This window comes from Loxodonta africana, chromosome 5, assembly GCF_030014295.1.
Source record: "Loxodonta africana isolate mLoxAfr1 chromosome 5, mLoxAfr1.hap2, whole genome shotgun sequence".
NCBI classification, from domain to species: Eukaryota; Metazoa; Chordata; class Mammalia; order Proboscidea; family Elephantidae; genus Loxodonta; species Loxodonta africana.
In genome coordinates, this window is record NC_087346.1 from 105,384,375 (window position 1) to 105,410,257 (window position 25,883).

The 25,883-nt window shown below is 39.4% G+C and overlaps 2 protein-coding genes across 33 annotated transcripts in view; one reads left to right on the forward strand and one right to left on the reverse strand.

Moving 5' to 3' along the window:
- LNX1 (ligand of numb-protein X 1) overlaps positions 1-23,070 on the forward strand; it is a 127,904-nt gene extending 104,834 nt beyond the window's left edge. Inside the window, exons 7-10 of the mRNA XM_003415880.4 lie at positions 2,898-3,075; positions 4,363-4,591; positions 22,344-22,502; positions 22,935-23,070. Of these exons, the coding sequence (XP_003415928.1) occupies positions 2,898-3,075; positions 4,363-4,591; positions 22,344-22,502; positions 22,935-23,070 (702 nt within the window). The remainder of the gene's footprint in view (positions 1-2,897; positions 3,076-4,362; positions 4,592-22,343; positions 22,503-22,934) is intronic.
- Positions 21,941-25,883, reverse strand: part of FIP1L1 (factor interacting with PAPOLA and CPSF1) — a 90,619-nt gene continuing 86,676 nt past the window's right edge. For all 32 annotated transcript variants that reach the window (XM_064285816.1, XM_064285811.1, XM_064285798.1 and 29 more), the window contains 2 exons: positions 25,346-25,483; positions 21,941-24,673 (listed from right to left, as the gene is read on the reverse strand). In XM_064285816.1, the coding sequence (XP_064141886.1) occupies positions 24,447-24,673; positions 25,346-25,483 (365 nt within the window). In that variant the 3' untranslated portion in view covers positions 21,941-24,446. The remainder of the gene's footprint in view (positions 24,674-25,345; positions 25,484-25,883) is intronic.

Sequence of the window (25,883 nt, forward strand, 5' to 3'; positions counted from 1 at the left end):
TGTGCACACTGCCAGCAAGGCCAGTAGCTGAGAACTGTGGCCCCCTGAGGAAGGGTAAGAGAAGACTTTGCTCTCCAGACATTTGTACCTAAAAGCATAGATAGCACATCTGTGCGGCCAGGAAGACAGAGGTCTCAGCAGTTGAGTCTTACATGTCATCTATTGTATTTGACAGAATTACTTTTGGGTTTGAGTTCTTTAATCAGTGAGCAAGTTGAACTCTTTCTGGGAAAATTGGGAAATTAATCCTTTTGTTTGTTTTTCTGATAGTTACCTGATCTTTGATAAAGAAAGAAAATTCTTTATCATAAAAAAAAATATGTCATAGATTCCTTTAATTCACATGTTTAAAAATTACTTCTAAAGGCAGAGTGGTGTAGTGGGGACAGCATGGATTTAAAGTCAGACATCCTGGGCTTCAGAGCTGATTCCTCCTCATGCTGGCTTTTTTCACTGATCAGATTTTTTAAAATGTTGCGTGTCAGCATGCCTGACTTCACACATTTCATTAGATACCAAATAATATTTCTTTCCTTCTCTGAAAAGAGTACCTGGCCAACCTGTACATTATTCAGCCAATATTTATTCACAAAAAAATAATTAAAGCTTCACTAATTCTTACTTACTGGAGTGCCAAGAGAGAAGCCATTCTGAATTATATTCAGAGTGATTCTGAAATATTTCATAAAGCATGTAATTTTGCCACTCTTAAATGAATTTAGTGACACATTTTTTGGACTAAAATGTACTTAGGTAAAAGCCATATTTTTCCTGTAATTCCATTTCTTTTAGCCAACTCTTCCAAGGATATGTGCATGATGACCCATTTCATAAATGACATCAGAGGGGACTTGAATGATTATCCTACTGCAAGATCTCATATACTGATTACCATTAAAAACCTCAATACCGGTAAAAGGATGCTCAAACTTGCTACATAGAAATCCAGTTAAATTATTGAAATATATTTTTCCACCTGGGCAAATATAACTATTGAAAAAACCTATATTGTGGGGAAATCACCATTTTCACAACATGCTAGTGAAATTATAAATGATATAATAACCTTTTTCAAAAGCAATTTATCAATATCTATCAAAATTTTAAATGCTTAGGCTCCTTGATTCAGCAATTCTACTTCTAGGACATTAACATAAAGAAATTAATTTGTACAAGTGCACAAATATGCATAAGAATGTTCATAGTGCCACTGTTTAATTTAGCATATAGCATTGAATTTTCTCAGTCCAGTGTTGTTGAATTGAAATCATAGTTCTCTGAATTAAATTGCTTTTCAAAAGTTGGTCCCCAATGTATCCAGTGTGTGTAATATACTTTTATGTATAAAATTAAAGGATATAACTGACTACATATTATTTACAACTGCTGGAGTAGGAGGAAAGATGGTAATTGGGGGAACCCGGGAAATGTTGTAGTTGTTAGGTGTTGTCAAGTCAATTTCAACTCACAAGGACTCTATGTACAACAGAACAAAACACTGCCCAGTCCTGCACCATTCTCACAATCATTGCTATGTTGGAGCCCATTGTTGCAGTCACTGTGTCAGTTCATCTTGTTGAGGGCCTTTCTCTATTTCCTTGACCCTCTATTTTGCAAAGAATGATGTCCTTTCCCGGAGACTGGTCCCTACTGACAACATGTCCAAAGTAGGTCAGACGAAGTCTCGCCACCCTCGCTTCTAAGGAGCATTCTGGCCATACTTCTTCCAAGATAGATTTGTTCATTCTTCTGGCAGTCTGTGGTATATTCAGTATTCTTCATTAACACCATAATTCAAAGGCATCAATTCTTGTTTGGTATTCCTTATTCATTGTCCAGCTTTCAACATGCATATGAGGTTATTGAAAATACTATGGCTTGGATCAGGCATTTCTTAGTTCTCAAAGTGACACCTTTGCTTTTTAACAGTTTAAAGAGGTCTTTTGCAGCATATTTGTCCAATGCAATGGGTCCTTTGATATCTTGACTGCTGTTTCCATGGCCATTGATTGTGGATTCAAGTAAAATGAAATTCTTGACAACTTCAGTATTTTCCATATTTATCATGATGTTGTTTAGTGACCCAGTCATGAGGATTTTTGTTTTCTTTATGTTGAGGGTATTCTGAACTGAAGGCTGTAGTCTTTGATCTTTATCAGTAAGTGCTTCAAGCACTCTTCACTTTTAGCAAGCAAGATTGTGTCATCTGCATATCACAAGTTGTTAATGAGTCTTCCTTCAATCCTGATGCCATGTTCTTCTTCATATAGCCCAGCTTCTCAGATTATTTGTTCAGCATACAGATTGAATAAGCATGGTGAAAGGATATAATCCTGATGCACACCTTTTCAAAAAATGTGATTTTAAACCATGCAGTATCCCCTTATTCTGTTCTAACAACAGTAGTATCTATGAAATTGATTACTAATTTTCTTTGAGGGGTTCTATGATTTGGTTACCTGCATATGTTAAAATGAGACTATTTAATAGAAATATGTTTTTCTTTAGCTTAGGAAAAATTTCTGATATTAATGATTAATAAGAATTTTAAGAAATTTTGACACACTCTTATCAGGAATAAATGACTCACTTGAAAAAATTGAGGTATAGTTCACTTTGTATGCTTGATATTTCTCCAGTGGTCTCCAGCCTGTTCCTTGCTCCAGTTTTACTGTCCCATTGCAAATGTAAATTTTCTCTGACTCAGCCTATAGAATTTGGGATAATGTAACTCTCTTGGGGAGGAGGATGGAGATGAGTCTCTCCATATGTCTTTCTCTGTGATTCGCAGGACCGCTATCATATCTTTATGCCATTTGGGTAGCTTTTGCATGTAGGAAATGCAAGCCCCCTTGAGAACAAGCCCACCATGTTTGTTTTTCTGTCTGTGCTTTCAGTCCCTCCACCCTGCGGTCACTTGTCACGAGAAGGTGGTAAGTGTCCGAAAAGACCCCAGCGAGTCCCTGGGCATGACCGTGGCCGGGGGAGCATCACATAGGGAATGGGATTTGCCCATCTATGTCATCAGTGTTGAGCCTGGAGGCGTCATAAGCAGAGACGGAAGAATAAAAACAGGTAAAAAGTAAAGAGACTTAAGGAACTAGGGTGGCAGATGATTTAGCATCTTGCTGGATTAGGTAACACTTTTCAAAATTATCAAGAGAATAGACGGGTGATCTGGCCAGGATATATCATTGTTACCCACTGATAATGATTGACTTGAGTAAAGTTGCTAGACTGGGTTTCACTCCTCTTAGTTTATGAAGCTTGATGTGAGCCACCTTGCCTGCTAGTAAAGCAGGAGCCTTCAAATACTCCCACAAATTAACCAGGGAGCGGATACAGTTCTGGAGGTTCCTGGGTGGTACAAACAGTTAACATGCTCAGCTGCTAACCAAAAGGTTGGAGGTTCAAGTCTACTCAGATGCACCTTGGAAGAAAGGCCTGGTGATCTACTTCTGAAGAATCAGCAACTAAAACTTACTGCTGCTATGGTTATTCTGTTTGAAAAAGATGATATTCAAGGGAGGTAGGAACATGGGAGGGAGACAAAAGAAAAGAGGGGGTGGGGGAAGTACGTATTTAGTTTCTCTTCCTGTTCTGCAAGCAACTGGGTGGAAAATGATGAGATCAACCAAGAAGTGACTTGTTAGAGAACATGAGCTAAGGATTATACAATATGATGTATGAAAAAGGTCAGCATGTAGTAGGTACTTAACCAATGGTAGCTATTACCACCTTTGCAATGAATAGAAATGCTGTTAATTCCTCTTTTCCACCTCTCGAAGAGCATAGTTCCAGGACTTTTTTTGTACCGTTACAGACTCTCCTGCCAGACACTTTCATGGGTAGTGTCTTATTCATGCGTTCATCCATATTTATTGAGAGCCTACTGCATGCCAGGCTCTGTGCAGGTGCTGGGAGCTTCTGCCAGGTGCTCCCCCCTCACACGAAAATCAAGAAACAAAAGGAGTGGAAAAGTAGACTTTCTTTCATTAAATAGTGAATACAGCTAATCTCCCTTCTTTCCTTCCTTCCTTGCTTCCTTCCTCCCTCCCTCCCTCCCTTCCTTCCTTTTTTCCATTCTTTTTTTTTTAAGATAAGAGGCAGATACCGATAAGTATGCTTTAGAAAACCCCAAATGAGATTCCCATTGAGTTTCCTACTTGCACCTTGGAATGTGCACACTCTTTACCATTTGCTATATGAGAATCAGCCTCATGTCAATAGAAGAGAACAATGACATCCCCTTTGCCCTCACTAATGCCCTGCACTCCAGCCAGCCCCTGCCCCTTTGACTTTAAGGAGAAGTTACTATTTTCACCCTCACTCAGGATGGCTTCTGTTGTCTCTGGCCATCAGGTGACATTTTGTTGAATGTGAATGGAATTGAGTTAACGGAGGTCAGCCGGAGCGAGGCGGTTGCATTATTGAAAAGCACATCCTCCTTGGTGGTACTCAAAGCTTTGGAAGTCAAAGAACAGGAGCTCCTGGAAGACTGCGACAGCCCAGCAGCCCTGGACTCCAACCACAACCTGGCCCCACCCGGCGACTGGTCCCCCTCCTGGGTCACGTGGCTGGAATTACCACGGTGAGTCCCAATGTGACATCCCTGTGGAGGCACGGGAGGAAGCAATTACATTTCTTAGGCCACTCTTGTTCCGATTCAGGGCACTAGCATCTTAATGAAACCCAGGCTTGGTTGTGGGACTATTGGTAATAATTCTGTCTTCCCTTTTGTAACTGAAAATGCACACAAAAATCCTAGGACAGGAGCGAAAACCTGGATGTGGAAACACTGTTAAGCAGTCACATTGAGGAGCAGGCAGGTCTGCTGTGAACAGTTATGTGGATTGTTCATGAACCAAGGAACACAGCTTACAGAGAGAAGGGGAAGAAATCCAGCCTGTGTCCACATGCTCTGGAGCAGAGCTGTACCCCCCCAGAGGAAGGCTCACCACTTCCTAATTTGCTAGGTGCAGTCTTGGGACCTTGCTTGGAGGACGACTCCATTCCATGGCTTTAGCTCTGCAGCATTCACATGGCCTATAAAGCAGTGCTGCAGAGCCCTTTGCCTCTGCCCAGATGTTGAAGCACATGCTGGTTGGAAACATTTCTCAGACTATCTCTCCTGAGTTCCTGGTCCTGAAAAGTTCTGGTTTCAAAGTTCAGGGAAACATCTGGGTTGTAATTTTAGTGACATGTAACTAGAGCCTTACAATGAAGCATTTAATTGTCTCACACAAACACTCCAGGGAAAGATTTCTGGGCTGCCCTACTAAATGGCTATCTGAAGAAATTAAATATTCAAAGGGCAGATTCACTGGGGTTCGCTCACCTTTATCAGAGCATACTATTGACTTGGGGAAAAAACAAACAAACAAAAAAAAACGCATTGCTGTCAATTCCAACTCATAGCGACCCTATAGGATAGAGTAGAACTGTCCCATAGGATTTCTAAGAAGCAGCTGATGGATTCGAACTGCTGACCTTTTTTTGATTAGCAGCCAAGCTCTTAACCACTGTGTCACCAGGGCTGCACTATTGACCTTACGAATTCCAAATGCATGATTTAAATGTTAAAATATTAGAGTCATTGAAGATGATATGCCGGCATAGGTTAAATGAGCGAAAGCAGGATATTTGGTTTTAGTACACTTTTTTGAGGGTAGAGATAGATCTCTTTCTCATGTTTTTAATTTTAAATGAGGTTAAAAAATATATATTTGCCTCAAACACTAACTGACCTAGGTTCCTTTTTGAACCTTCACTTACTAGCTGATAAATTATTTTTTTAAATTGGTACACTTTTAAAAAATCTTTAAACATTTGATAACTGAGCGCTGAAGTAGTTTAAAGATCTTTCAACGTTTGAAAACGGTGTTCAAGGGGAAGGTGAGAGCCAGGCTTACTTAAAATAAAACTTTGTTTTAAAAAAATCTTTTTGAAACTGGAATCTATTGAGTCATTTTTAATTTTTTGTTTGAAAGCTATTTTGTCATATAATCAAAGTTTCTTGTTACTCATTCATTTAAAACGGATAAATTTGAGATGCCTTTTACTCCAAAGACACCAAAGAGTGGCTTTCTTTCCTTTTCCCTTTTGTCACTTGTCCTTGGTAGCAGCACTTCTGTTCTCTTGCTGGAAGTGTGGTCTAGATTTTTCTCCTTTTCTCTGCAAGGAGAGTAGAACAGAAGTGTAAAATGGTGCCAGCACAGAAGACACCGATTTCAAATCACCTTGGCAATTCTCAGTTTCCTTCATTTCCTCCTCTACCCACAGGTGATAAAATAAACACAATACAAAAATACAAATAGTACCAAAGGGAATATATAGAATGAAAAGTAAGTCTTCTTTGCACCCTGTACCCTGGATGCTCCCCAGCAGCAACCTCTGTTACCAATTTCTTGCGTATTTTTCCGAGTAGCGTCCATGTCAGGGTTTGGCAAACTTTTTCTGAAAAGGGTCAGATAGTTTAGGCTTTATGTTCTCTGTCACAACTATTCAATTCTGTTGTAGCATGAAAGCAGCCATAGGTGATACATAAATGAGTAGGCATGGCTGTGTTCCAATAAAACTGTATTTACAAAAACAGGTGATGGGCTGAGCTGTAGTTTGCTAATCTCCATTCAATACATATATGTACATACAACACACATGCACATACACACAAATACAAGGTAGCATACACACTGTTATATACCATGTTTTCTTTTTTAATCTAACAGTATACCTGGGTATCATTTCATATCAGTACATACAGAGCTGCCAATTCTTTTTTATGGCTGAATAATATTCTATTGTATAGATGTACTGTATTTATTTAACCAGTTCCTAATGGTACTGGACACTTAAATTGTTTTGCACCTTCTACTTTGACAAGCAATGCTGTAATGACTATCACTGTGCATTCCTCACGGACAAGTGCATCTGAGGGCAATTTTTTAAAAAATGGAACCACTAGGTTGAATAATAGCTTTCATAGTCCATAACATCATTATCTGAAAAAAATTAATACTGCTCTGGTTGGGGGTCTGCTTACTCTTGTTAGAGTATTTTGTATGTCTTTGGATGGTATGTTCATGTTCAGCAGAGCTTCATCTAAGGAAACCTTGGGTAGTCCAGGCTGAGGATATGTCCCCCCGATCAACGTGACATTTATCTCAGCCAGGAAGCCCAAGGCTACCACCAGCCTGAGACCACTCTTTATGCTAATTTCTTAGTTTGGAGTTTCTCGGATCACACAAATAGATTAAACTCAAATTCCAAACCTTCATGAACAGCAAATCTATTGTTATAAATCCTTAGTAGGCGGCTTTTTTTTCTTTAAATATATAACCTCAGTCCAGAGCCCAGGATAGTCCTGTAATGGTGGACAGATCCCCTTTTCCCTCAGTCATCTTTTTGTGGCTTTGAGGGTTTGAAGTGTTCTTAGTATCACCTTCCTACCTTCCTTAGGCCCAAGCTTTCATTTCCTGACCCTACCTGACCATGAAAACCCAAGCCTCTCGTTACTGCTATAGCCTGGACTCCTCAAAAAGTACAGCCTAAGGCAAAGAAATTATGCTGTAATTGTTAGCTACTGTCGAGTCAGCCCCCTACTCATGGTGACCCTGTATGCACAATGGAATGAAGTGCTGTCCTATCTTGTGCCACCCCATAACCGGTTGTGGATGGGACCATTGTGATCCGTAGGGTTTCCATTGGCTGATTTTTTCAGAAGTAGATCACCAGGCCTCTCTTCCTAGTCCATCTTAATCTGGAAGCTCCACTGAAACCTGTTCAGGATCATAGTAACACGCAAGCCTCCACTGACAAAGTGGTCATGCCTGTGCTTGAGGTACATTGGCTGGGAATAGAGCCTGGGTCTCCCACATGGAAGGCAAGAATTCTACCACTGAACCACTACTGCACTGATTTTTACTTATTAGGGAATGTGATTCCAGAGAACAGAGTTGAGGAAACAGGAATCAGTCTCTGTTTCCTTATAGTTCAACATTCATATCTTTCTCCTCTGACAAACTGGGCCATGGGAGCCCTGCCAACAGCCAGTGTGCCTGTTTCTGATGTTCTGTGTGAATTGGGTGGTTTTGCCCTTCAGAGTGGTCACTCACTTTGGACCACTGCCTGGGGCTACACTCTTCAGCCGTGAGTGTCCTCTGACTCCTCTCTGACTTTCGCTGCCTTTGACAGCTCTCCCTCATGTACTGTGACTCTTAGTTTTGTTTAAGATAGAGTTTACATTTCTGTTTCCAGGTCTCCTAGTTGCTTTTTGAAGCAACTAATTTTTTTTTTTTAATTGTACTTTAGATGAAGTTTTATAGTATAAACTAGTTTCTCATTAAAAAGTTAGTACACATATTGTTTTATGACATTGGGTAACAATCCCACCACATGTCAACACTCTCCCTTCTCAAACTTAGGTTCCCTATTACCAGCTTTCCTGTCCCCTCCTGCCTTAAAGTCCTTGCGCCTGGGCTGGTGTGCCCCGTTAGTCTTGTTTTGTTTTATGGGACTGTCTAATCTTTGGCTGAAGGCTGAACCTCAGGAATGACTTCATTACTGAGCTTAGAGGATGTCTGGGGGCCATGCTGTTAGGGTTTCTCTAGTCTCTGTCAGGCCAGTAAGTCTGGCCTTTTTTTTTGTGAGTTAGAAATTTGTTCTACATTTGTCTCCAGCTCTGTCCAGGACCCTCTATTGTGATTCCTGTCAGAGCAGTCAGTGGTGGCAGCAGGGCACCATCTCGTTGTACTGGACTTACTTTGGGGGAGGCTGTGGTAGTTGTGGTCCATTAGTCCTTTGAACTAATCTTTCCCTTGGATCTTTAGTTTTCTTCATTTTCCCTTGCTCCCGAAGAGGTGAGACCAGTGGAATATCTTAGATGGTTGCTCACCGGCTTTTAAGACCCCAGACGCTACTCACCAAAGTAGAATGTAGAACATTTTCTTTATGAACTATGTTACACCAGTTGAGCTGGATGTTCCCTGAGATCCTGGTCTCCACAGACCTCAGCTCAGCAATTTGGTCCCTCAGGGAGTTTGGATGTGTCTGTGGAGTTTCCAGGAAACCCTGGTGGCACAGTGGTTAAGAGCTACAGCTGCTAACCAAAAGGTCGGCAGTTTGAATCCACCAGGCACTCCTTGGAAACTCTATGGGGTAGTTCTGCTCTTTCCTATAGGGTTGCTATGAGTCAAAATCTACTTGACAGCAATGGGCTTGATTTTTTTTTTTTTTTTTTGGTTATGGAGCTTCCATGACCTTGCCTTGTACAAGTTCTGTTTGCTTCCCCAGTATTCTGTACTGTCTTACCCTTCACCAGAGTTACAACTTATCTGTTGTCTCTTTAGTGTTTTTCCATTCTCACCCCTCCCCTCCCTCATAACCATCAAATATTGTTTCTTTTTTGTGTGTAAAGTTTTCATGAGTTTTTACAGTAGTAGTCTCATACAATATTTGTCTTTTTTGATTGGCGTATTTCACTGAGCATAATGACTTCCAGATTCATCCATGTTATGACATACTTCACAGATTCATCATTGTTCTTTATCATTGCGTGATACTCCATTGTGTGTATGTACCACAGTTTGTTTATCCATTCATCTGTTGTTGGGCATCTAGGTTGTTTCCACCTTTTTGCTATTGTGAACAATGCTGCAGTGAACATGGGTGTGCATATGTCTAGTCATGTAATGACTCTTATTTCTCTAGGATATATTCCTAGGAGTGGAATTGCTGGATCATATGATATTTCTAGCTTTCTAAGGAAGTGCCATATCATTTTCCAAAACGGTTGTATCATTTTACATCCCCACCAGCAGTGCATAAGAGCTCCAGTCTCCCTGCAGCCTCTCCAACATTTGTTATTTTGTGTTTTTTTGATTCATGCCAGTCATGCCAGGGTGAAATGGTATCTCATTGTGATTTTGCTTTGCATTTCTCTAATGGCTAGTGATCACAGTCGTTTCCTCATGTGTTTGTTGGCCACTTTAATGTCTTCTTTGGTGAAATATCTGTTTATTTCCTTTGCCCATTTTGTAATTGGATTATTTGTCTTTGTATTGTAGAGGTGTTGTATATCCCTGTAGATTTTAAAGATTAGACCTTTGTCTGATTTGTGATAGCCAAAATTTTTTTCGCAGTCTGTATGTTCTCTTTTTACTCTTTTGATGAAGTCTTTTGATGAGCATAAGTGTTTATTTTTAGAAGATCCCAGTTATCTAGCTTATTTTCTGGAGTTTGTGTGTTGTTAGTTATGGTTTGTATCCTGTTAATGTCATGTATTAGGGCCCCTAGAGTCGATCCTATTTTTTATTCTATGAACTTTATACTTTTTGCTTTATATTTAGGTCTTTGATCTATTTTGAATTTGTTTTTGTGTATGGTGTGAGGTGTACGTCCTGTTTCATTTTTTTGCAGATGGACATTCATTTTTGCCAGCACAATTCGTTAAAAAGATTGTCTTTTTCCCATTTGATTGACTTTGGGCTCTTGTTGAAGATCAGGTGACCATAGGTGGATGGATTTATATCTGGGCTCTCAATTCTGTTCCACTGGTCAATGTTTCTGTTGTTGTACCAGTACCAGGCTGTTTTGACTACTGTAGCTGTATAGTAGGTTCTGAGGTCAGGTAGTGCGAGTCCTTCTACTTTATTCTTCTTCTTCAATAGTGCTCTACTTATCGGGGAGAAGCAACTAATTTTTAAAAGCAGAAGGAAACACAATCACTGTGTGATTCTGAGATCTGAAGTAGGCCCACCTTGGCCTTTTCTGAAAGTCCTTGATATTCAGTCATGCCTCCTATATTAGGACCTCAGGTAGGCTCAGCATATGACCTCCCAGTTGTAGCACTGCTTCAGTTTTCATGGGAAAGGGATCCACTGACATCTCTGTCTTGTTTGGACAGAGCCTCAAAGACTCAGCTTCTCCCTGATTGATCAAATGCCATTGACTTAAATGTCTTTAATCATCTGGTATGACCAAAAGTCATTTGCCCAAACTGCTAGCGATTTACGAAGGCTGCAAACAGATTAAAAAAAAAAAAAAAAAAATTCACCAAGAAGAAATTTCTCTCCAAGTTAACAAATCTACTTGGCCAAACATTTTTCCCTTTTGTATAACAGCTTTTTGAGCAAATTTATTTCCCCTAGAGTATGACCCAGCCAATTAAACATTTATGTTAACCCTATCAATGAAGAAAAATGATACAGCATGTGAGCTGATCTAGAAACAGGAAATCTATTGTAATCATGTCCTCAGCTGCAGTCTAACACACGGAGAAGAATATGCATGAAGAGGGTGGCATTAGTATGCTGAACCAGTGGGTGTCAGATATTGGGCACTGGCGGAGAGAGTAAACGTGGGTTATAAAGGAAAATGCAAATGTGTTTCCCCCAATCAATAGTGCATTGTGTGCCACCTGGGCAGCAGCTCCAGACTGTGCCTTTTACTTATACAAATTCTCAGATGCCATTCAGTGGGAGGTGATTCAGAAAGCACTGAAGACCCTCTGCTGTATTGTCTGTTGGCTCTCGGGCCCATACTCCACATCTGGAAGTCTTTGAAAACATGCTCTCATCTGGACAAGAATGATCATAATACACATTCATTCCTTTCTCCTCTTGTCTAAGAAGTTAACCTTTTACTTTTCTGAAATTCTGAACATTCTCATGAAGCTCATCTATACTGACTAGCAGGGAAGCAGATAGCAGTTTTTTGCTTTTCAAGCCATTGTGTCTTTAAAGACCTGACAGTAATTCACAATATGAAGATTCTAAGTTGCTCCCTTTGAAGGAGATGCTACCATAATTTCCTCACACAAGTATGATCAAAGGCTGGATTCCAAAGAGCAACAGTGGTAAACAGGGCTTCAAGGCTCACAGGCTGGAGAGCTTGGTTACAGAATGTCTCTGGGGGTAGCAGGAGGCAGAAGAGACATGGAATACAAGGGACCGTCAGGGGACAGGGTTAAGAGCTACGGCTGCTAATCAAAAGGTCGACAGTTCAGATCCACGAGCTGCTCCTTGGAAACCCTATGGGGCAGTTCTACGCTGTACTGTAGGGTCACTATGAGTCAGAATCAACTCGACAGCAATGGGGGGGGCGGGGGGCCAGGAGACAGGGCACAGTTGCTGGGTCATGAGCACCTGGACACATTTCTTAATGGTGATTCGGTGTCACAAGTATCTGTCATCTGGGGAGAACAAAGCAGGATGGGCTGAACAGGTCCCATAAGGGCAAGCTTCTTCAGGTATAGACCTGGTCTCCCTCGTCATTAAGATAATATTGGAGAAACACGACAACACTTAGACCAGATAGTCCAATTGCCTCTGCAAACGTGTCTGCAAGTCCATCTGCCCGACCACCTCAGTATTAGTTTTTTTTTTTAGTCAAACAACTTGTACATTTTAACTGTAAGGTACATCCACACCATGGAGTAATAATGGTAACAACTGCAGCAGCAGCTAATACTTACCTAGCCCTTTCAATGTGCCAGGCAGTCTTCTAAGAGCTTGGTATGTTCTTTACATTTTCACTTGTTTAAAACTCACAACAACCCTGTGATTTAGGTACTAATATTATCCCCATGTCAAAGATGGGAAACTAAAGCACAGAGTGGTTATTACATGGCTATAAATAGGCAGAGCTGGGATTTGTACCAGGATGTCTGGTTTTGGAGGCTGTGATCAAATTATGCAATACTAAATTTGGTAAGAATTTTTTAACAGGATGTTAACCTGTATTTAGTTTTTATAATTTGAGTTTAGGAGTCCTGGGTGGTGCAAATGGTTAACATTTTCAACTCCTAACCAAAAGGTTGGAGGATGGTACACACCAGAGGCACCTGGAAGAAAGGCCTGGTGATCTACTTCTGAAAAATCAGCCATTGAAAACCCTATGGAACACAGTTCTACTGAAACACATGGGGTTGCCATGAGTCAGAACAGACTCGACGGCAATGGGTCGGGTTTGTGCGGGGGGCGGGGGCAGTCATTTAGGCGGCCGTCTCAGTTATCTAGTACTCTTGTAATAGACATACCACAAGTGGATGGTTTTAAACAACAGAAAGTTACTTTCTTACAGTTTAGGAGGCTAGAAGTCCAAATTCAGGGCACTGGCTCCAGAGAAAGGTCCTTTCTCTGGTCCCTGGGGGAAAACCTCTTTTAGTTTCAGTAGATCTGGCATTTTTTGATTCCTTGGTGATCTTCAAGTGGCATCTATGTTTCTGCTATGCCTAATCTGCTGTTTTTATATCTCAAAGTCAAGTTGGTTTAAGACACACCCTACACTGATGTGGCCTCATTGACTTGACAAAGAAAACCCTATCCAGATGGGATTACATCCACAGGTATATGGGTTAGGATTCCAACATATATTTGGGGGAACATAGTTCAATCCATAACATTCCACCCTTTGGCCCCCCAAAATTCATAACTTTCCCATACGCAAAACACATTTATCCTGTCACACCACTCCACTCCCCATTCCCACTGAGTTGATTCTGACTTACAGTGACCCTACAGGACAGAGTGGAGCTATCCCGTAGGGTTTCCAAGGCTGTAATCTTTACGGAAGCAGACTGCCACATCTTTCTCCTGCAGAGTGCTGGTGGGTTTGAACTGCTGACCTTTCAGTTAGCTGCTGAGCACTTTAACCAGTGTGCCACCAGGGCTTCTGTTTATTCTATCACATCATCCCAAAAGTCTTATCCCATTCCAGCATCAGCTCTAAGTCCAAAATCTCATCTTCTGAATCATCTGTGTTGCTTTAACAGAAATACCACAAGTGGGTGGCCTTAACACACAGAAATTTCTTTTCTCACAGTTTAGGAGGCTAGACGTCTGAATTCAGGGTGCCAGCTCTAAGGGAAGGCTTTTTCTGTCGACTCTAAAAGTTCCTTGTCTCTTCTGAGCTTCTCCTGGGCAATCTTCATGTGGCTTGACATCTCTCTTACCCCATTTCTACTCTTGTTACTTGTTTAATCTCTTTTATTTCTCAAAAAAGATTAACTCAAGATACACCCCACATGAATCCTGTTTCATTAACATAACAAAGACAACACATTCCCAGATGGGATTATAACCACGGGCATAGAGGTTAGGGTTTACAACACATATTTTGGGGGGACATAGTTCAAACCAAGTATGGGTGAGGCTCTGGGTGTATTCCATGCTGGGGAAAAATTCCTCTCCATCAGTGGACCTGTGAAACCTAGAATACAAGTTACCTGCTTCTAAAGTACAATGGTGGAACAAATGCAAAGTAGACATTTCCATTACAAATGGAATAAATCAGAGGGAAAGAAGTGTTCATGGGCACCAAGCAAGTCTAAAATCCAGCAGAACACATTATATTCTCTATCAAGACTTGAAAATAATCCTCGCTTCTCTGGGACCATCTGGGTCCAGACTCTGGGTGTTGGCCATGCTCTTCAGTTTCTGGGTAGAGGCGCCTCAACCCTGGACATCAGCCTCACCTTTCAGGTCCACTAGGACACCAACCCAGCCCCCTCAACCCGAGGTGGCTCCATTTTCCTGGCCCTTGGGCATGGCAGCCCCACCCTCTACACCTTGGGCAAAGTCCTTATTTTCTGGCTCTTGGGCATGGCAGCCCCATCCTCTTGGCCCACCTGAACTGCAGCCCCACACTCTAGAACCAAGATGGTAAAGATCTGACTCTTTAAAACCTTTGAATCCCCCCCCCTTTGAAATGACGACAGCCCTGCCCTCCATGCTGCCTTCAACTGTTGCGCTAGTCATCCAACTATTCCTGAGATGGTGCCTTCCTTTTCTTGGAGATCAACAGATGTTTGCAACCCTAATCACACCATTAGCCTTCTTCCTGCCTTTAGCACTCCAGGAGGTACAGCTTTCCTTCGATTTATACTGTCTCTGTCCCTTTCACTCTAAACTGATGAGATTTCTGCTGCAATGGTCTATTAGGTCCATCAGTCACAAGCTTAATCTCTCCAACAAATTGAGTAGTGCTTCCTTCTCAGTGTCTAATCTGCTCTTTTTATATCCCAAAGGGGAGTAGGTTTAAGACACATGCTATACTGATCTGGCCTCATTAACATAAGAAATAAAACCCCATTCCCAAATGGGATTACATCCACAGGTGTATACGAGTTAGGATTCCACCACGTTTTGGGTGGACGCAATTCAATCCATAACAGCGGTTTGGCTGGACTTGCTCACATGTCTATAGAGTTTGGCTGGCTGTTACTAACATCCCACTGATGATGCTATGGATGAGCCCAGAATCAGAATTGGGGGCACTACAAAGTTATGTGACAAGGGGCATGGATACCAGGGGAAGGGTAAAGAATTGGGATCATTAATGCAATTCTTTTGCCACAGTAGGGAAGAATGAGGAGTTAGTAGTTGTTTTGAACATGTTGAGTTCGAGATACCAGTGGAACATCCAAGTTTGATAAATATGTCTAGAGTAGCAATTCCCAAAGTTTTTCATGTCAAGAATCCTATATGCTCTTAAAAATTATTGATGATCTCAAAGAGCATTTGTTTATAAGCCCTGGTGGCATACTGTTTAAGTGCTACAGCTGCTAATCAAAAGGTCAGCCAGTTCATATCTACCAGGCACTCCTTGGAAACTGTATGGGGCAGTTCTACTTTGTCTTATAGGGTCACTATGAGTCACAATCGGCAAAAGGTTTTTATATGAGGTATACCTTGTAAATTAATATGAGAAAAATTTCAAAGTATTTATGTATGACTTCATTTAAATAATAATAAACCCCATTGTGTTAACAAAAATAACGTTATCTTTTGTGGAAAAAAAACCAGTATTTTCAAAAAATTAATGAGAAGAGTGCCATCATTTTATATTTTTGGAAGTCTCTTTTATGTCTGCCTTAATAGAAGACAGGTGGATTCTCATATGTCCTTGCTTCTGCATTCAATCTATAGCCATATCACCTATCACGTAGCCTCTGGAAAACTCCATCATATGCTCATCATAAGAGAAAAAGGCAAATAACATCTTCGTGTTATTATGGAAACAGTTTTGACCTCTAGACTCCCTGAAAGGCACATACTTTGAGAACAGCACTTTGGGGAAAAGTCTAAGTTAAAGATAGATTTGGGCAGGGCGAACATGCAGATGGTGGCTGAAGAGCTTGGTGCAATATAGGGGCTCAGTGGACTATCGAGGTCTGCTGAGGAAACCTCTCGAAGGAAGCCCTTGAAGAAGGAGTCTGAGAAGGAATGGCCAATGAAAGAACAGAAAAATATCCTTTTAATTCAGCCTTATGGGATGGTTAGAGGCATAAGCAAAAGAAGTTGCAGGAAGATACTGGAAGTGAGAGAATGAATACAGTAAGTTACAGACTAAACTTTAAGGGGATAATCGCTTAGTAGAGTGACATAGCACTAGGGAGAGTCCTTATTTTCAGTCATCCTCTTCCATGGACTCAGCCCAAACTTGTCAACTCTCAGAACTGCTCTCCCTTTGAACTCATAAAGTCAAGATGTTCTGAGCAACAGCCTTCTACCCTTCTAGGTCCCCAGACCCTTCTAGTCCATAGACTCCTCTACTTTTTCCCTCAACCCCCTTCTGTCTTTTTACCTGCATCCTTCTCTTAGTACCCATGAGCCATCACTTTGGCCTTTTTTTTTTTTTTAATCATTTAGATCAGTATCTTACTCCATTGCCCTCTGGACCATCAGTCTGGCAAAATCACAACCCCTGATTTATTTAACTGTGTACATTTTCTCCAAGTCTACCTCTAGGTCCCAGAGCACTGCTGGAGAAAATCAAATAACTGATAACCCATTAAATTTAGTCACCACCTCAAAGCGGGCCTTCAGTGCTGCCCAAGTAGCCTCCTGCATTTCTCATCAGGTCTCGTTGCTCATTCTCCACAGCAGAGATTTGCCGTGTACTCCATATACCTTAAACGTCCAATATCTCTACCCCATTCGTTACTTCACAAGCTAAAATCCACTAGATTATACCTCCCATAACTTTCTGCCTTAACACTTCCCAATGCACCTGAGTCCGTCTCCGGACTCTCCTCCTTTCTAAAAGTGATGCTCTGGTTCCTGCCCACTGCCACACTTCTTTTTCAAGGATATCCTTCCTGTCTTTCTGCGGTCTTGACCTCGCCCTCTCTGCTGGCTTTATTTTCTTACCAGTTAAATATCAAGTTTCTTACATCTTAAAACAGTCACAAGCTTCTCTCAACTCTCTTTTTCTCCTATCCTTGAACAAGCAAACTTTTCGAGAAGTTATCTACACTTGCTATATCCAGTTTTTTTTCATTCACTTCTCAACCTACCAGGCTCACTTCTCTCCCCACTCTACTCTTGCCTCTAAATTGCTCTCCCTAAGATGACCAAAGACCTGTTTATGGATTAATCCAATAGACATGTTTCAGTCTCTCCCCTGCTTTATTTCTTTGTAATATTTTCTCATCCTTATGGCCCTCATCTGTATCATTACCAATAATTACTACCCCAAATTGCCTTTTCAAGCATTCCACTCTGATCCGCACCTTCAGTGTTTCCAGATCATTTATTTAGTGCTCCCATTCCAACAGACCTTAGATTCCATCTGGTCTGGATGCCGACTTTCGGCCAGGTGGTTAGGAAAGGCTTCTGAAGAAATGACATTTAATCCATGACATAAATAGCAAGCAGCAATTAGCCATGTGCAGCATGGCAGAACATTTCAGGCAGAGAACAGTTAACACAAAAGACCTAAGGTGGGAACAAGCTTGCATAGCCTATGAACAGCCAAAAGGACTGTGTGTCTGGAACCTGCGAGTGAGGAGAGTTGTATGAGAGAAGGTCAGAGAAAAAGATAATGGCCAGGTTAGGTGAGAAGAGAAAGAACTGGAGAAGGAAGTGAACTAGGGGCTCAAAGAATGGCCATGTAAAATTGAAGACCATGACCTTGTAGCAGCAGAACTTCACAGTTGTGTTGCTTTGAAGTTCAGTTTGGAATGCTTTTCCTGCACCTATTGTGGTTGCTAGTTTTGTTTTATAAAATAATGCCTGGCTCTTTCAACTGATTAACCTACTCAAGATGATCTGTGTGCCTTTGGGCACTGGCTCAAACTTTAAAACTACTAGAGCATCACCTGAACAATAAAGAGGGTAAGAATTGTTGCACAGCTTGAAGAATGTAATCGGTCGCTGAATCGTACATGTAGAAACCGTCAAAATGGTGTATGTTTTGCTGTGTAGTCTCAACAACAAAAAAAAACTATAGGGCTCTGTCATGGATTGAATTGTGTCCCCCCAAAATGTGTCAGCTTGGCTAAGTCACGATTCCCACTATTGTATGATTGTCTACCATTTTGTCATGTGATGTGATTTCCCTGTGTATTGTAAATCCTATCACTACGATGTAATGAGATGGATTAGTGGCACTTACATTAATACAATCTACAAGATCAGGTAGTACTTTAAGCCAATCTCTTTTGAGATATAAAAGAGAGAAGTGAGCACAGAAACATGAGGACCTCATACCACCAAAAAATAGTGCCGGGAGCAGAGCATGTCCTTTGGACCTGAGGTTCCTGCACTGAGAGGCTCCTAGACCAAGGGAAGATTGATGACATGGACCTTCCTCCAGAGCCAACAGAGAAAGCCTTCCGCTGTAGGTGACACACTGAATTTGGACACGTAGCCTACCAGACTGTGAGGGAATAAATTTCTCTGTTAAAGCCATCCACTTGTGGTATTTGTTAGAGCACCACTAAATGACCAAGACAGGCTCAGTTCGCAACCCAAGTTAATATAAATTGGAAATAAACTTGCCAAGGAAGTGTCAACGATAGGATAATATCCATACACATACAAAAAAGATCAGTTAATACAACTATTATTCAAACTTACACACCAACCACTAATGCCAGGGATGAAGAAATTGAAGATTTTTACCAATTCTGCAGTCTGAAATTGATTAAGCATGCAATCAAGATGCACTGATTATTACTGGTGGTTGGAATGCAAAAGTTGAAAACAAAGAAGAATCAGAACTTGGAAAATACAGCCTTGGTAATAGAACTACCACCAGAAATCCTATGACAGAATTTTTGTGAGACCAACAAACAATTCCTTCATTGCAAATACGTTTTTTTCAACAACATAAGCAGCAACTGTACATGTGGACCTCACCAGATGGAATACACAGGAATCAAAATTGACTACAACTGTGGGCGGACAGAGACAATGGGGAAGCTCAGTATCATCAGTCAGAACAAGGCCAGGAGCTGACTGCAGAACAGACCATCAATGGTTCATATGCAAGTTCAAGCTTAAGCTGGGGAAAATTAAAACATGTCCAGGAGAGCCAAAGTAGACCTTGAGTATTTCCTACCTGAATTTAGACACCTATCAAGAATATGTCTGATGCATTGAACACTAATGACCGAAGACCAGATGAGTTGTAGGATGACATCAAGGACATTATACATGAAGAAAGCAAAGGGTCATTAAATAGACAAAAAAGAAAAAAAAAAAGACTAAAATGGATGTCAGAAGAGACTCTGAAATTTGCTTTTGAACACTGAGTAGCTAACGCAAATGAAGAAATGATGAAGTAGAAGAGCTGAACAGAAGATGTCAAAGGCGGGCTCGGGAAGACCAAGTAAGCTATTATAATGAAATGTGCAAAGACCTGGAGTTAGAAAATCAAAAGGGAAGAATACACTCAGCATTTCTGAAGCTGAAAAAACTGAAGAAAAAATTCAAGTCTTGAGTTCCAATATTGATGGATTCTATGGGCAAAATATTGAGTGACCGTAGAAAGCATCAAAAGAAGATGTAAAAAATACAGAGTTACTGTACCAAATAGAACTAGTCAACGTTCACCCATTTCAAGAGGTTGCATATGATTCAAGAACCAATAGTATTGAAAGAAGAAGTTCCAGGCTGCACTGAAGGCACTGGCAAAAGTTATACTAGGCAAAATCTTCTTGGATTTGGCCTAAATTTAGAAGATTAGTTCATGGTAGGATAAAAGCTCACACTTAGAGTTTAAAGTCACTATCTCAAGGTAAATCCCCAATGTCATTGATCAAAGACAGCTGCCACATTTCCCAATGGGAAGTGAAATAATTCAACTTAAGGAAAAAATACCCAAGTACTCACCAGTCCCAACTAACCAAGGTCTGATTTTGAGGGCTTAACATATTTAGTTCTGTTAAAGTTAAAATGCCCAATACAACTAAAAAGAAACATTTAATTCTAATGAAATAAAATGAGTAGCATCAATATCCACTTGAATACTACATGACAAGGTTTCTTTTGTTCACTGATAAATCCCAAGTATCTACAGCATCACTAAAAAAAAAAAAAGTTGCCATCAACTCCGACTCATAGTGGCCCTACAGGACAGAGTAGAACTGCCCCACAGGGTTTCCAAGGAGTGACATGTAGATTCTGCCAACCTTTTGGTTAGCAGTCCAGCTCTTACGAACTGTACCACCATATGCACTCAATAAACATATGCAGAAAGATGATCAAAGCAGCTAGTCTCTCTTCAGTATGAAAACAAGGGTTTAGGAAAATAGCCAGACACTCTTGTGACTTAGTATGTTATACTGAACACTTGAACGTTGGAATGTTTTAGATAGGCTTATAGCTTGTCCATATGAAATACGCAGAGTTGACTGTACAGTCCAAGGAGATACTTAATGAAAAAAATACACTTAATCAATGGTCAAAAGAATAAGAAACATTGACAGCAAGTTTCAAGTATTGTTCTATCTACCCATGCTTGCATTTTACAAAATCAAGGCTGGGAAATGTTAAGACAGATATTTGATCGTGATGTTGGATAAGAACCTAATTCTCTACCCCCTTTCACCCCAAAATTGAGCACACAGTCCCCCAGGTGAGAATGTAATGCTTTGCCATTTGGGAAAGTCAATTACCTGCTTTGCACAGGAGCCATCAGTGAACCATTCTGTAAATATGGTAACACACCAAGCTCCTACAAGATGAATTTACTGCTAAAATGAATCTCAATGTGAAATACAGCAGATAACTGTTTTACAAGAAAAATATGGTATGCTGTTTGTCAACAGTTGGAATCCACCAGCTGCTCCCTGGAAACCCTATGGGGCAGTTCTGCTGTGTGCCATAGGATCGCTGGGAGTCCGAATCGACTCTTTGTTTTGTTTGCTTAATAATATTCTTACTGAAAGCTATCATTCTGGTGAAAGAAATCAATTATTGTAAATGATATGTATGTATGACAATGGATACAAAACAAAACTGGGTATAGAGTTGAAATTTAGAACATTTGAAAGGCAGTCAAGTAAACCCAGTTTGTTTTATTTCAAGTAGGAGACAACATCATGTAACACGTAAAAGTCATATTAATTGCTTAGCAGGGTTGGTAACAAATGTAATTATCAGCTTCATCATTTAACATTTCACAAGACTTTTTATTGGCTTTTTAAAAAGCAGTTAGTGAATAGTTAAGGTACAGTTGATAAAACAAACAGCCGTATCTTGATTTTTATCAACATGAAAATTCTAATTTTCTCTCAAACAAGTTCCTGCACTACAGCTACACATAGGGTGGACAAGGGGCTTTGAGCTCCTGACACACTTATCATAACTCTAAGTTTGCACTTAGCCTGCACCTATGTTAACACTGATCCAGTTGCCACTGAATATAAAGAAATTGTTTCTTCAATGTACTTTTTATTTTAGCCAAGGATTCTAGTCATTTACAGAAGACTTGTGTGGGCTTCCCTTCTTCCATTCCTTTTCTAACTTGCTATTCACTTTACTACCAGCTTGTGTGTTTTTTCCAAATATGAATTGTTTTTAATAATCTTTAAATGTACAATTTCCATTCACTTTGTCTGCAGGCTTTACTGTAAGCTATCACACATGTAGAACTATATATAAACTGCTATTTTCCAAAGGTTAAAATAACCTCCACAAATTTATTATTAGCGTTGTTTTTTTTTTCCCCACTGAGGTTGTTTATTCAAATGATTTTTGCCTTCATTAGAAATTATTTATATCCATAAGTAGAAATATGATATCCATGTTTGAATTTTGTTTATCAATAAGGATTTATGCATCTCCAACTCTTTGCTAATACAAATTGAGGCATAAAGTCTTATTTAAACCAAAAACATGGTTCTCTTTCCCAGTAGAAGTATAAACAACATACCAGATGGTGTCATTTTTTTTTTTAGAGTGTTGAGCTGTGAAAAACAGACAATTTTGACTAAGGCCTGTGATGCTACTTAGCTTTAAAAAAAAAAAAAAAAAAAAGGTCAACAATGGGAAGGGGAGCCAAATCACAACTGTTAAATTTAACTGTGTATATACATTGATTACATTCTATTTCAGACACTTGTATAACTGTAAAGATGTCATATTACGAAGAAACACAGCTGGAAGCCTGGGCTTCTGCATTGTAGGAGGTTATGAAGAATACAGTGGGAACAAACCTTTTTTTATCAAATCCATTGTTGAAGGAACACCAGCATACAATGATGGAAGAATTAGGTAATCATAATGACTAACAACAACAACAAAAAAAAAAAACCTAAATGTTCAATTTTGTTTTAGAAATAAGGTATATAATTATGAGAAAAATAACAAAAAATGAAGACTACTGATAATTTTTATTCAGCATGGAAGATATTACTACACAAATTTAAGTTTATATTTCTTTTTTTGGTAAGAAATGAAAAACATTTGTGTAGCATTCAACTTCTAAGAAATCCAAAATGATTACATTTACTCTTAGACCCATACTATGACTTCCTTCTAATACAAGCTGAATGGATGGGAGGGTTGGAGAATTTAAGTGAGGAGAATTATAAGTAATGTTATTAAAATTGACAGGTGTAGCAAAAACTAGAGCCATGAAAATAAATTTGCATTAACTTCAGCTATGGATTAAGATTTTAATCTTGTATCTTGTTTTGTTTTTAGATGTGGTGATATTCTTCTTGCTGTCAATGGTAGAAGTACATCAGGAATGTTACATGCCTGCTTGGCAAGGATGCTGAAAGAACTTAAAGGAAGAATTACTCTCACTATTGTTTCTTGGCCTGGCACTCTTTTATAAAATCAACGGAGTCATAGAAAAACAGAAAATCACAGATAGGCTAATTAAGTTGAAACAATGTATTTATCTTGGGAATTTTTATATTTAAAGAATACATTGTAAAAATGTAAAACTTAATGTCAGGGAAGTATCATCTCATGAAAGCCAACTACACCTCATAAAAAGTAACTCTCAAAAAAACTAATAAGTTTTTATTCAATGTGGAGGAGGATTTCATCACTCCACAACTTTATATTTTTCTACTCAATAAAAAGCCCTTAAACAGCTGAAATGATTTGCATGCCCCACTGAATTCCAATCATACAATTAAGTAATTGGTATATGCTGAGGTCTGCACAGGGTACATTATGGGCTTTTAAAAAACAATTTAAAGCCAGAGAGTTTTAAAAGTGCATTACTGAAAAATGTTCCTTTCACCAAATGAGAATAAATATTTTTCAAAAATTATCGCTGTCCTTAATGTGATACTCATTAAGTTCTTTTCTACTGTCACTATTTAGAAGATCCTTGTAATTCATTCTCTCAAATACCATGTTACCTGTTACTAGGGTTATCTCTAAAACTACAGAATTATAAACTTGCATCTTCTTAGTTTTAACAAGAAATGACTAATCTAAACCACTTGCTATTAAGTTTGTTTTTCGTCACGATACAGCTTCTAACTGTATAAAAACTCCACGTACAGTTCTACCAACAAGCCTTGGAAAAAGCTTCAAGACAGGCCAAACCAGCTTCACCCTGAATAGCCATGAGGTCATTCAAATTTGTCTCACAGTGACCAGTGTTTTTGTACATATGCCGGCTAGAAACTACACCAAGGATGTTATTTCACACGGGCCACCCAAACGCATTATAGATTTTATTAATTCGGATATAAAAGTGCCCCATCTAGTTTCACCAGAAACCCAAATTTAGAACACTAAAAACCTGAAAAAGGTTGTGATATCAAAAACATGTACAAGTCCTTTAATACGCCAGGCAAGAGTGCCACCGCAGTAACGATAAAGACTAGCTTTAATCTCGAGACTGAGAGGTGCCTTTCACTACCTTTTACAATACAACCTCTTAGGAGACTGGTCTTTGATTAACTCAGGAAAATTATGCCCCAAGGTAGAGCCCAGACCTTCATCAAGATACTGTGTATGTACACAGGTAATAATTTGTTTTTAGCTTTAAAAAGCTAAACATAGATGGCTCTTTAAATTCCCCACTGAGTGACTCGTTCAAATTCTTTCTTGGATATAAAGTCAATGCTTTTTATTTTTTTAAAATATTACGAGACAAAGATTTTTAACTTAACATGAAAAATTCACTTTTATTTTGGAAAAAAAAAGTTAACTTTTTATACTAAAAGAACAAGACTAAAGGTAAATTTCTTAAAGATTATCCAGAAAAATAACAAGATTTATAGACTCTACTCCTGGCACTAATATACACGGAAGGCCAAACCCATGCCTATTCTGCAGGTGCAGCTTCGGTGCTCTCCTGCTCAGGGGCAGGCTCGTTACCAGCTTCTTTTCCTTCTTTGCTTCTTTTTGATTTTTTGTGCTTGTGTCTCCTGTGACTGTCTCCTTCTTCACTTTCATGGCGACGTCTACTATTGCTGAAGGAAAAAAAGGTGTAGGTTCTGTTCAAAACTAAGTACACAAGTAGTGACAAAAATCAACACTTTGTACAGATGAATTCTTAATATAAGAGTGGGTTTTAAATAATTCTTTTTTCTCTTTCTCACAAACACATTTTGGGTAGTGATTAGTTTATGTGTCTTTTATGCAGGTATTAGATTTACATTCTAAGCTCCTTTTGATGTTATCCCGGATTCCCAGTATCCATATACTTTATTCTGAAAATCTAATTAGAAATTGAAGTGCTAAACCAGACCAGGGAATAGTTTACAGGTATTAAGACTTACTTTTGAGAATACAAGGCATCTTAATTTTGATTAAACTGAATACTGCTTTGCTTTGTATTTACTACTAAAGATTGGTTCATATGCCAAAATTCCTCTTCTCCCAATGAGATAATGTAATATATATCAACTTATTATTTTTTATCCCATGCTAATTTTGGTTTTGAGTATTAAATGTAGTCTCATTAGTTAGATTTATGAATGTCTGTTGAAGGCTCATATTTAACCAACTATTTTAACAGATTATTCTGAATCTTTCAGTTAAGAATACATATGTTCTTTTGGTTATTTGAAAGTCTTTGTTTTTATCTCATGAAGTCAAATTTTAGGTTCAAAATGAATCAACGAGTTTACTAAAGAGCAAACCTGCGAGATGACTTGTGTCTGGTTTCCTCTTTCTCTCTGTGCCGCCTTTCTCTGTGCCGCTCCTCCTTCTCTCGGCTTGCTCTGTGACGCTCATACCCTCTTTCTGCATACTCCCTGTATCTGTATCGCTCTTCGTCACTGAAATTGCAACAGCAACAAGTCTGCTTGACTACTGGACTGTTAATAGTAGATCAAAATCTGCTAAAAATATATTCTTACTGTAGTTCAGAAATATAAACTTCATACAGCAGACTGCCTTCAGTCCACTTTAGCAAACATTTCAGTACAATATAGAATTTTTATATGACTACTGCCTGAGTCAAACAGAGCCAAGTTTTAATCTTGACTCTGCCAATTACTAGCTATGTGATCATGGGCAAGTTATTAAACTTCTCAGTATGTTCTTGTCAACCAAAAAGATCTGGCTAACAGTTTCTATCTTAAGAGACACTATTTGAGGATTCAATTAACTATTCTCGCTAAGCAGAGTGCTTAGTGATTAGAAACACAGAGCACAGAGCTGGTATACAATTTATCC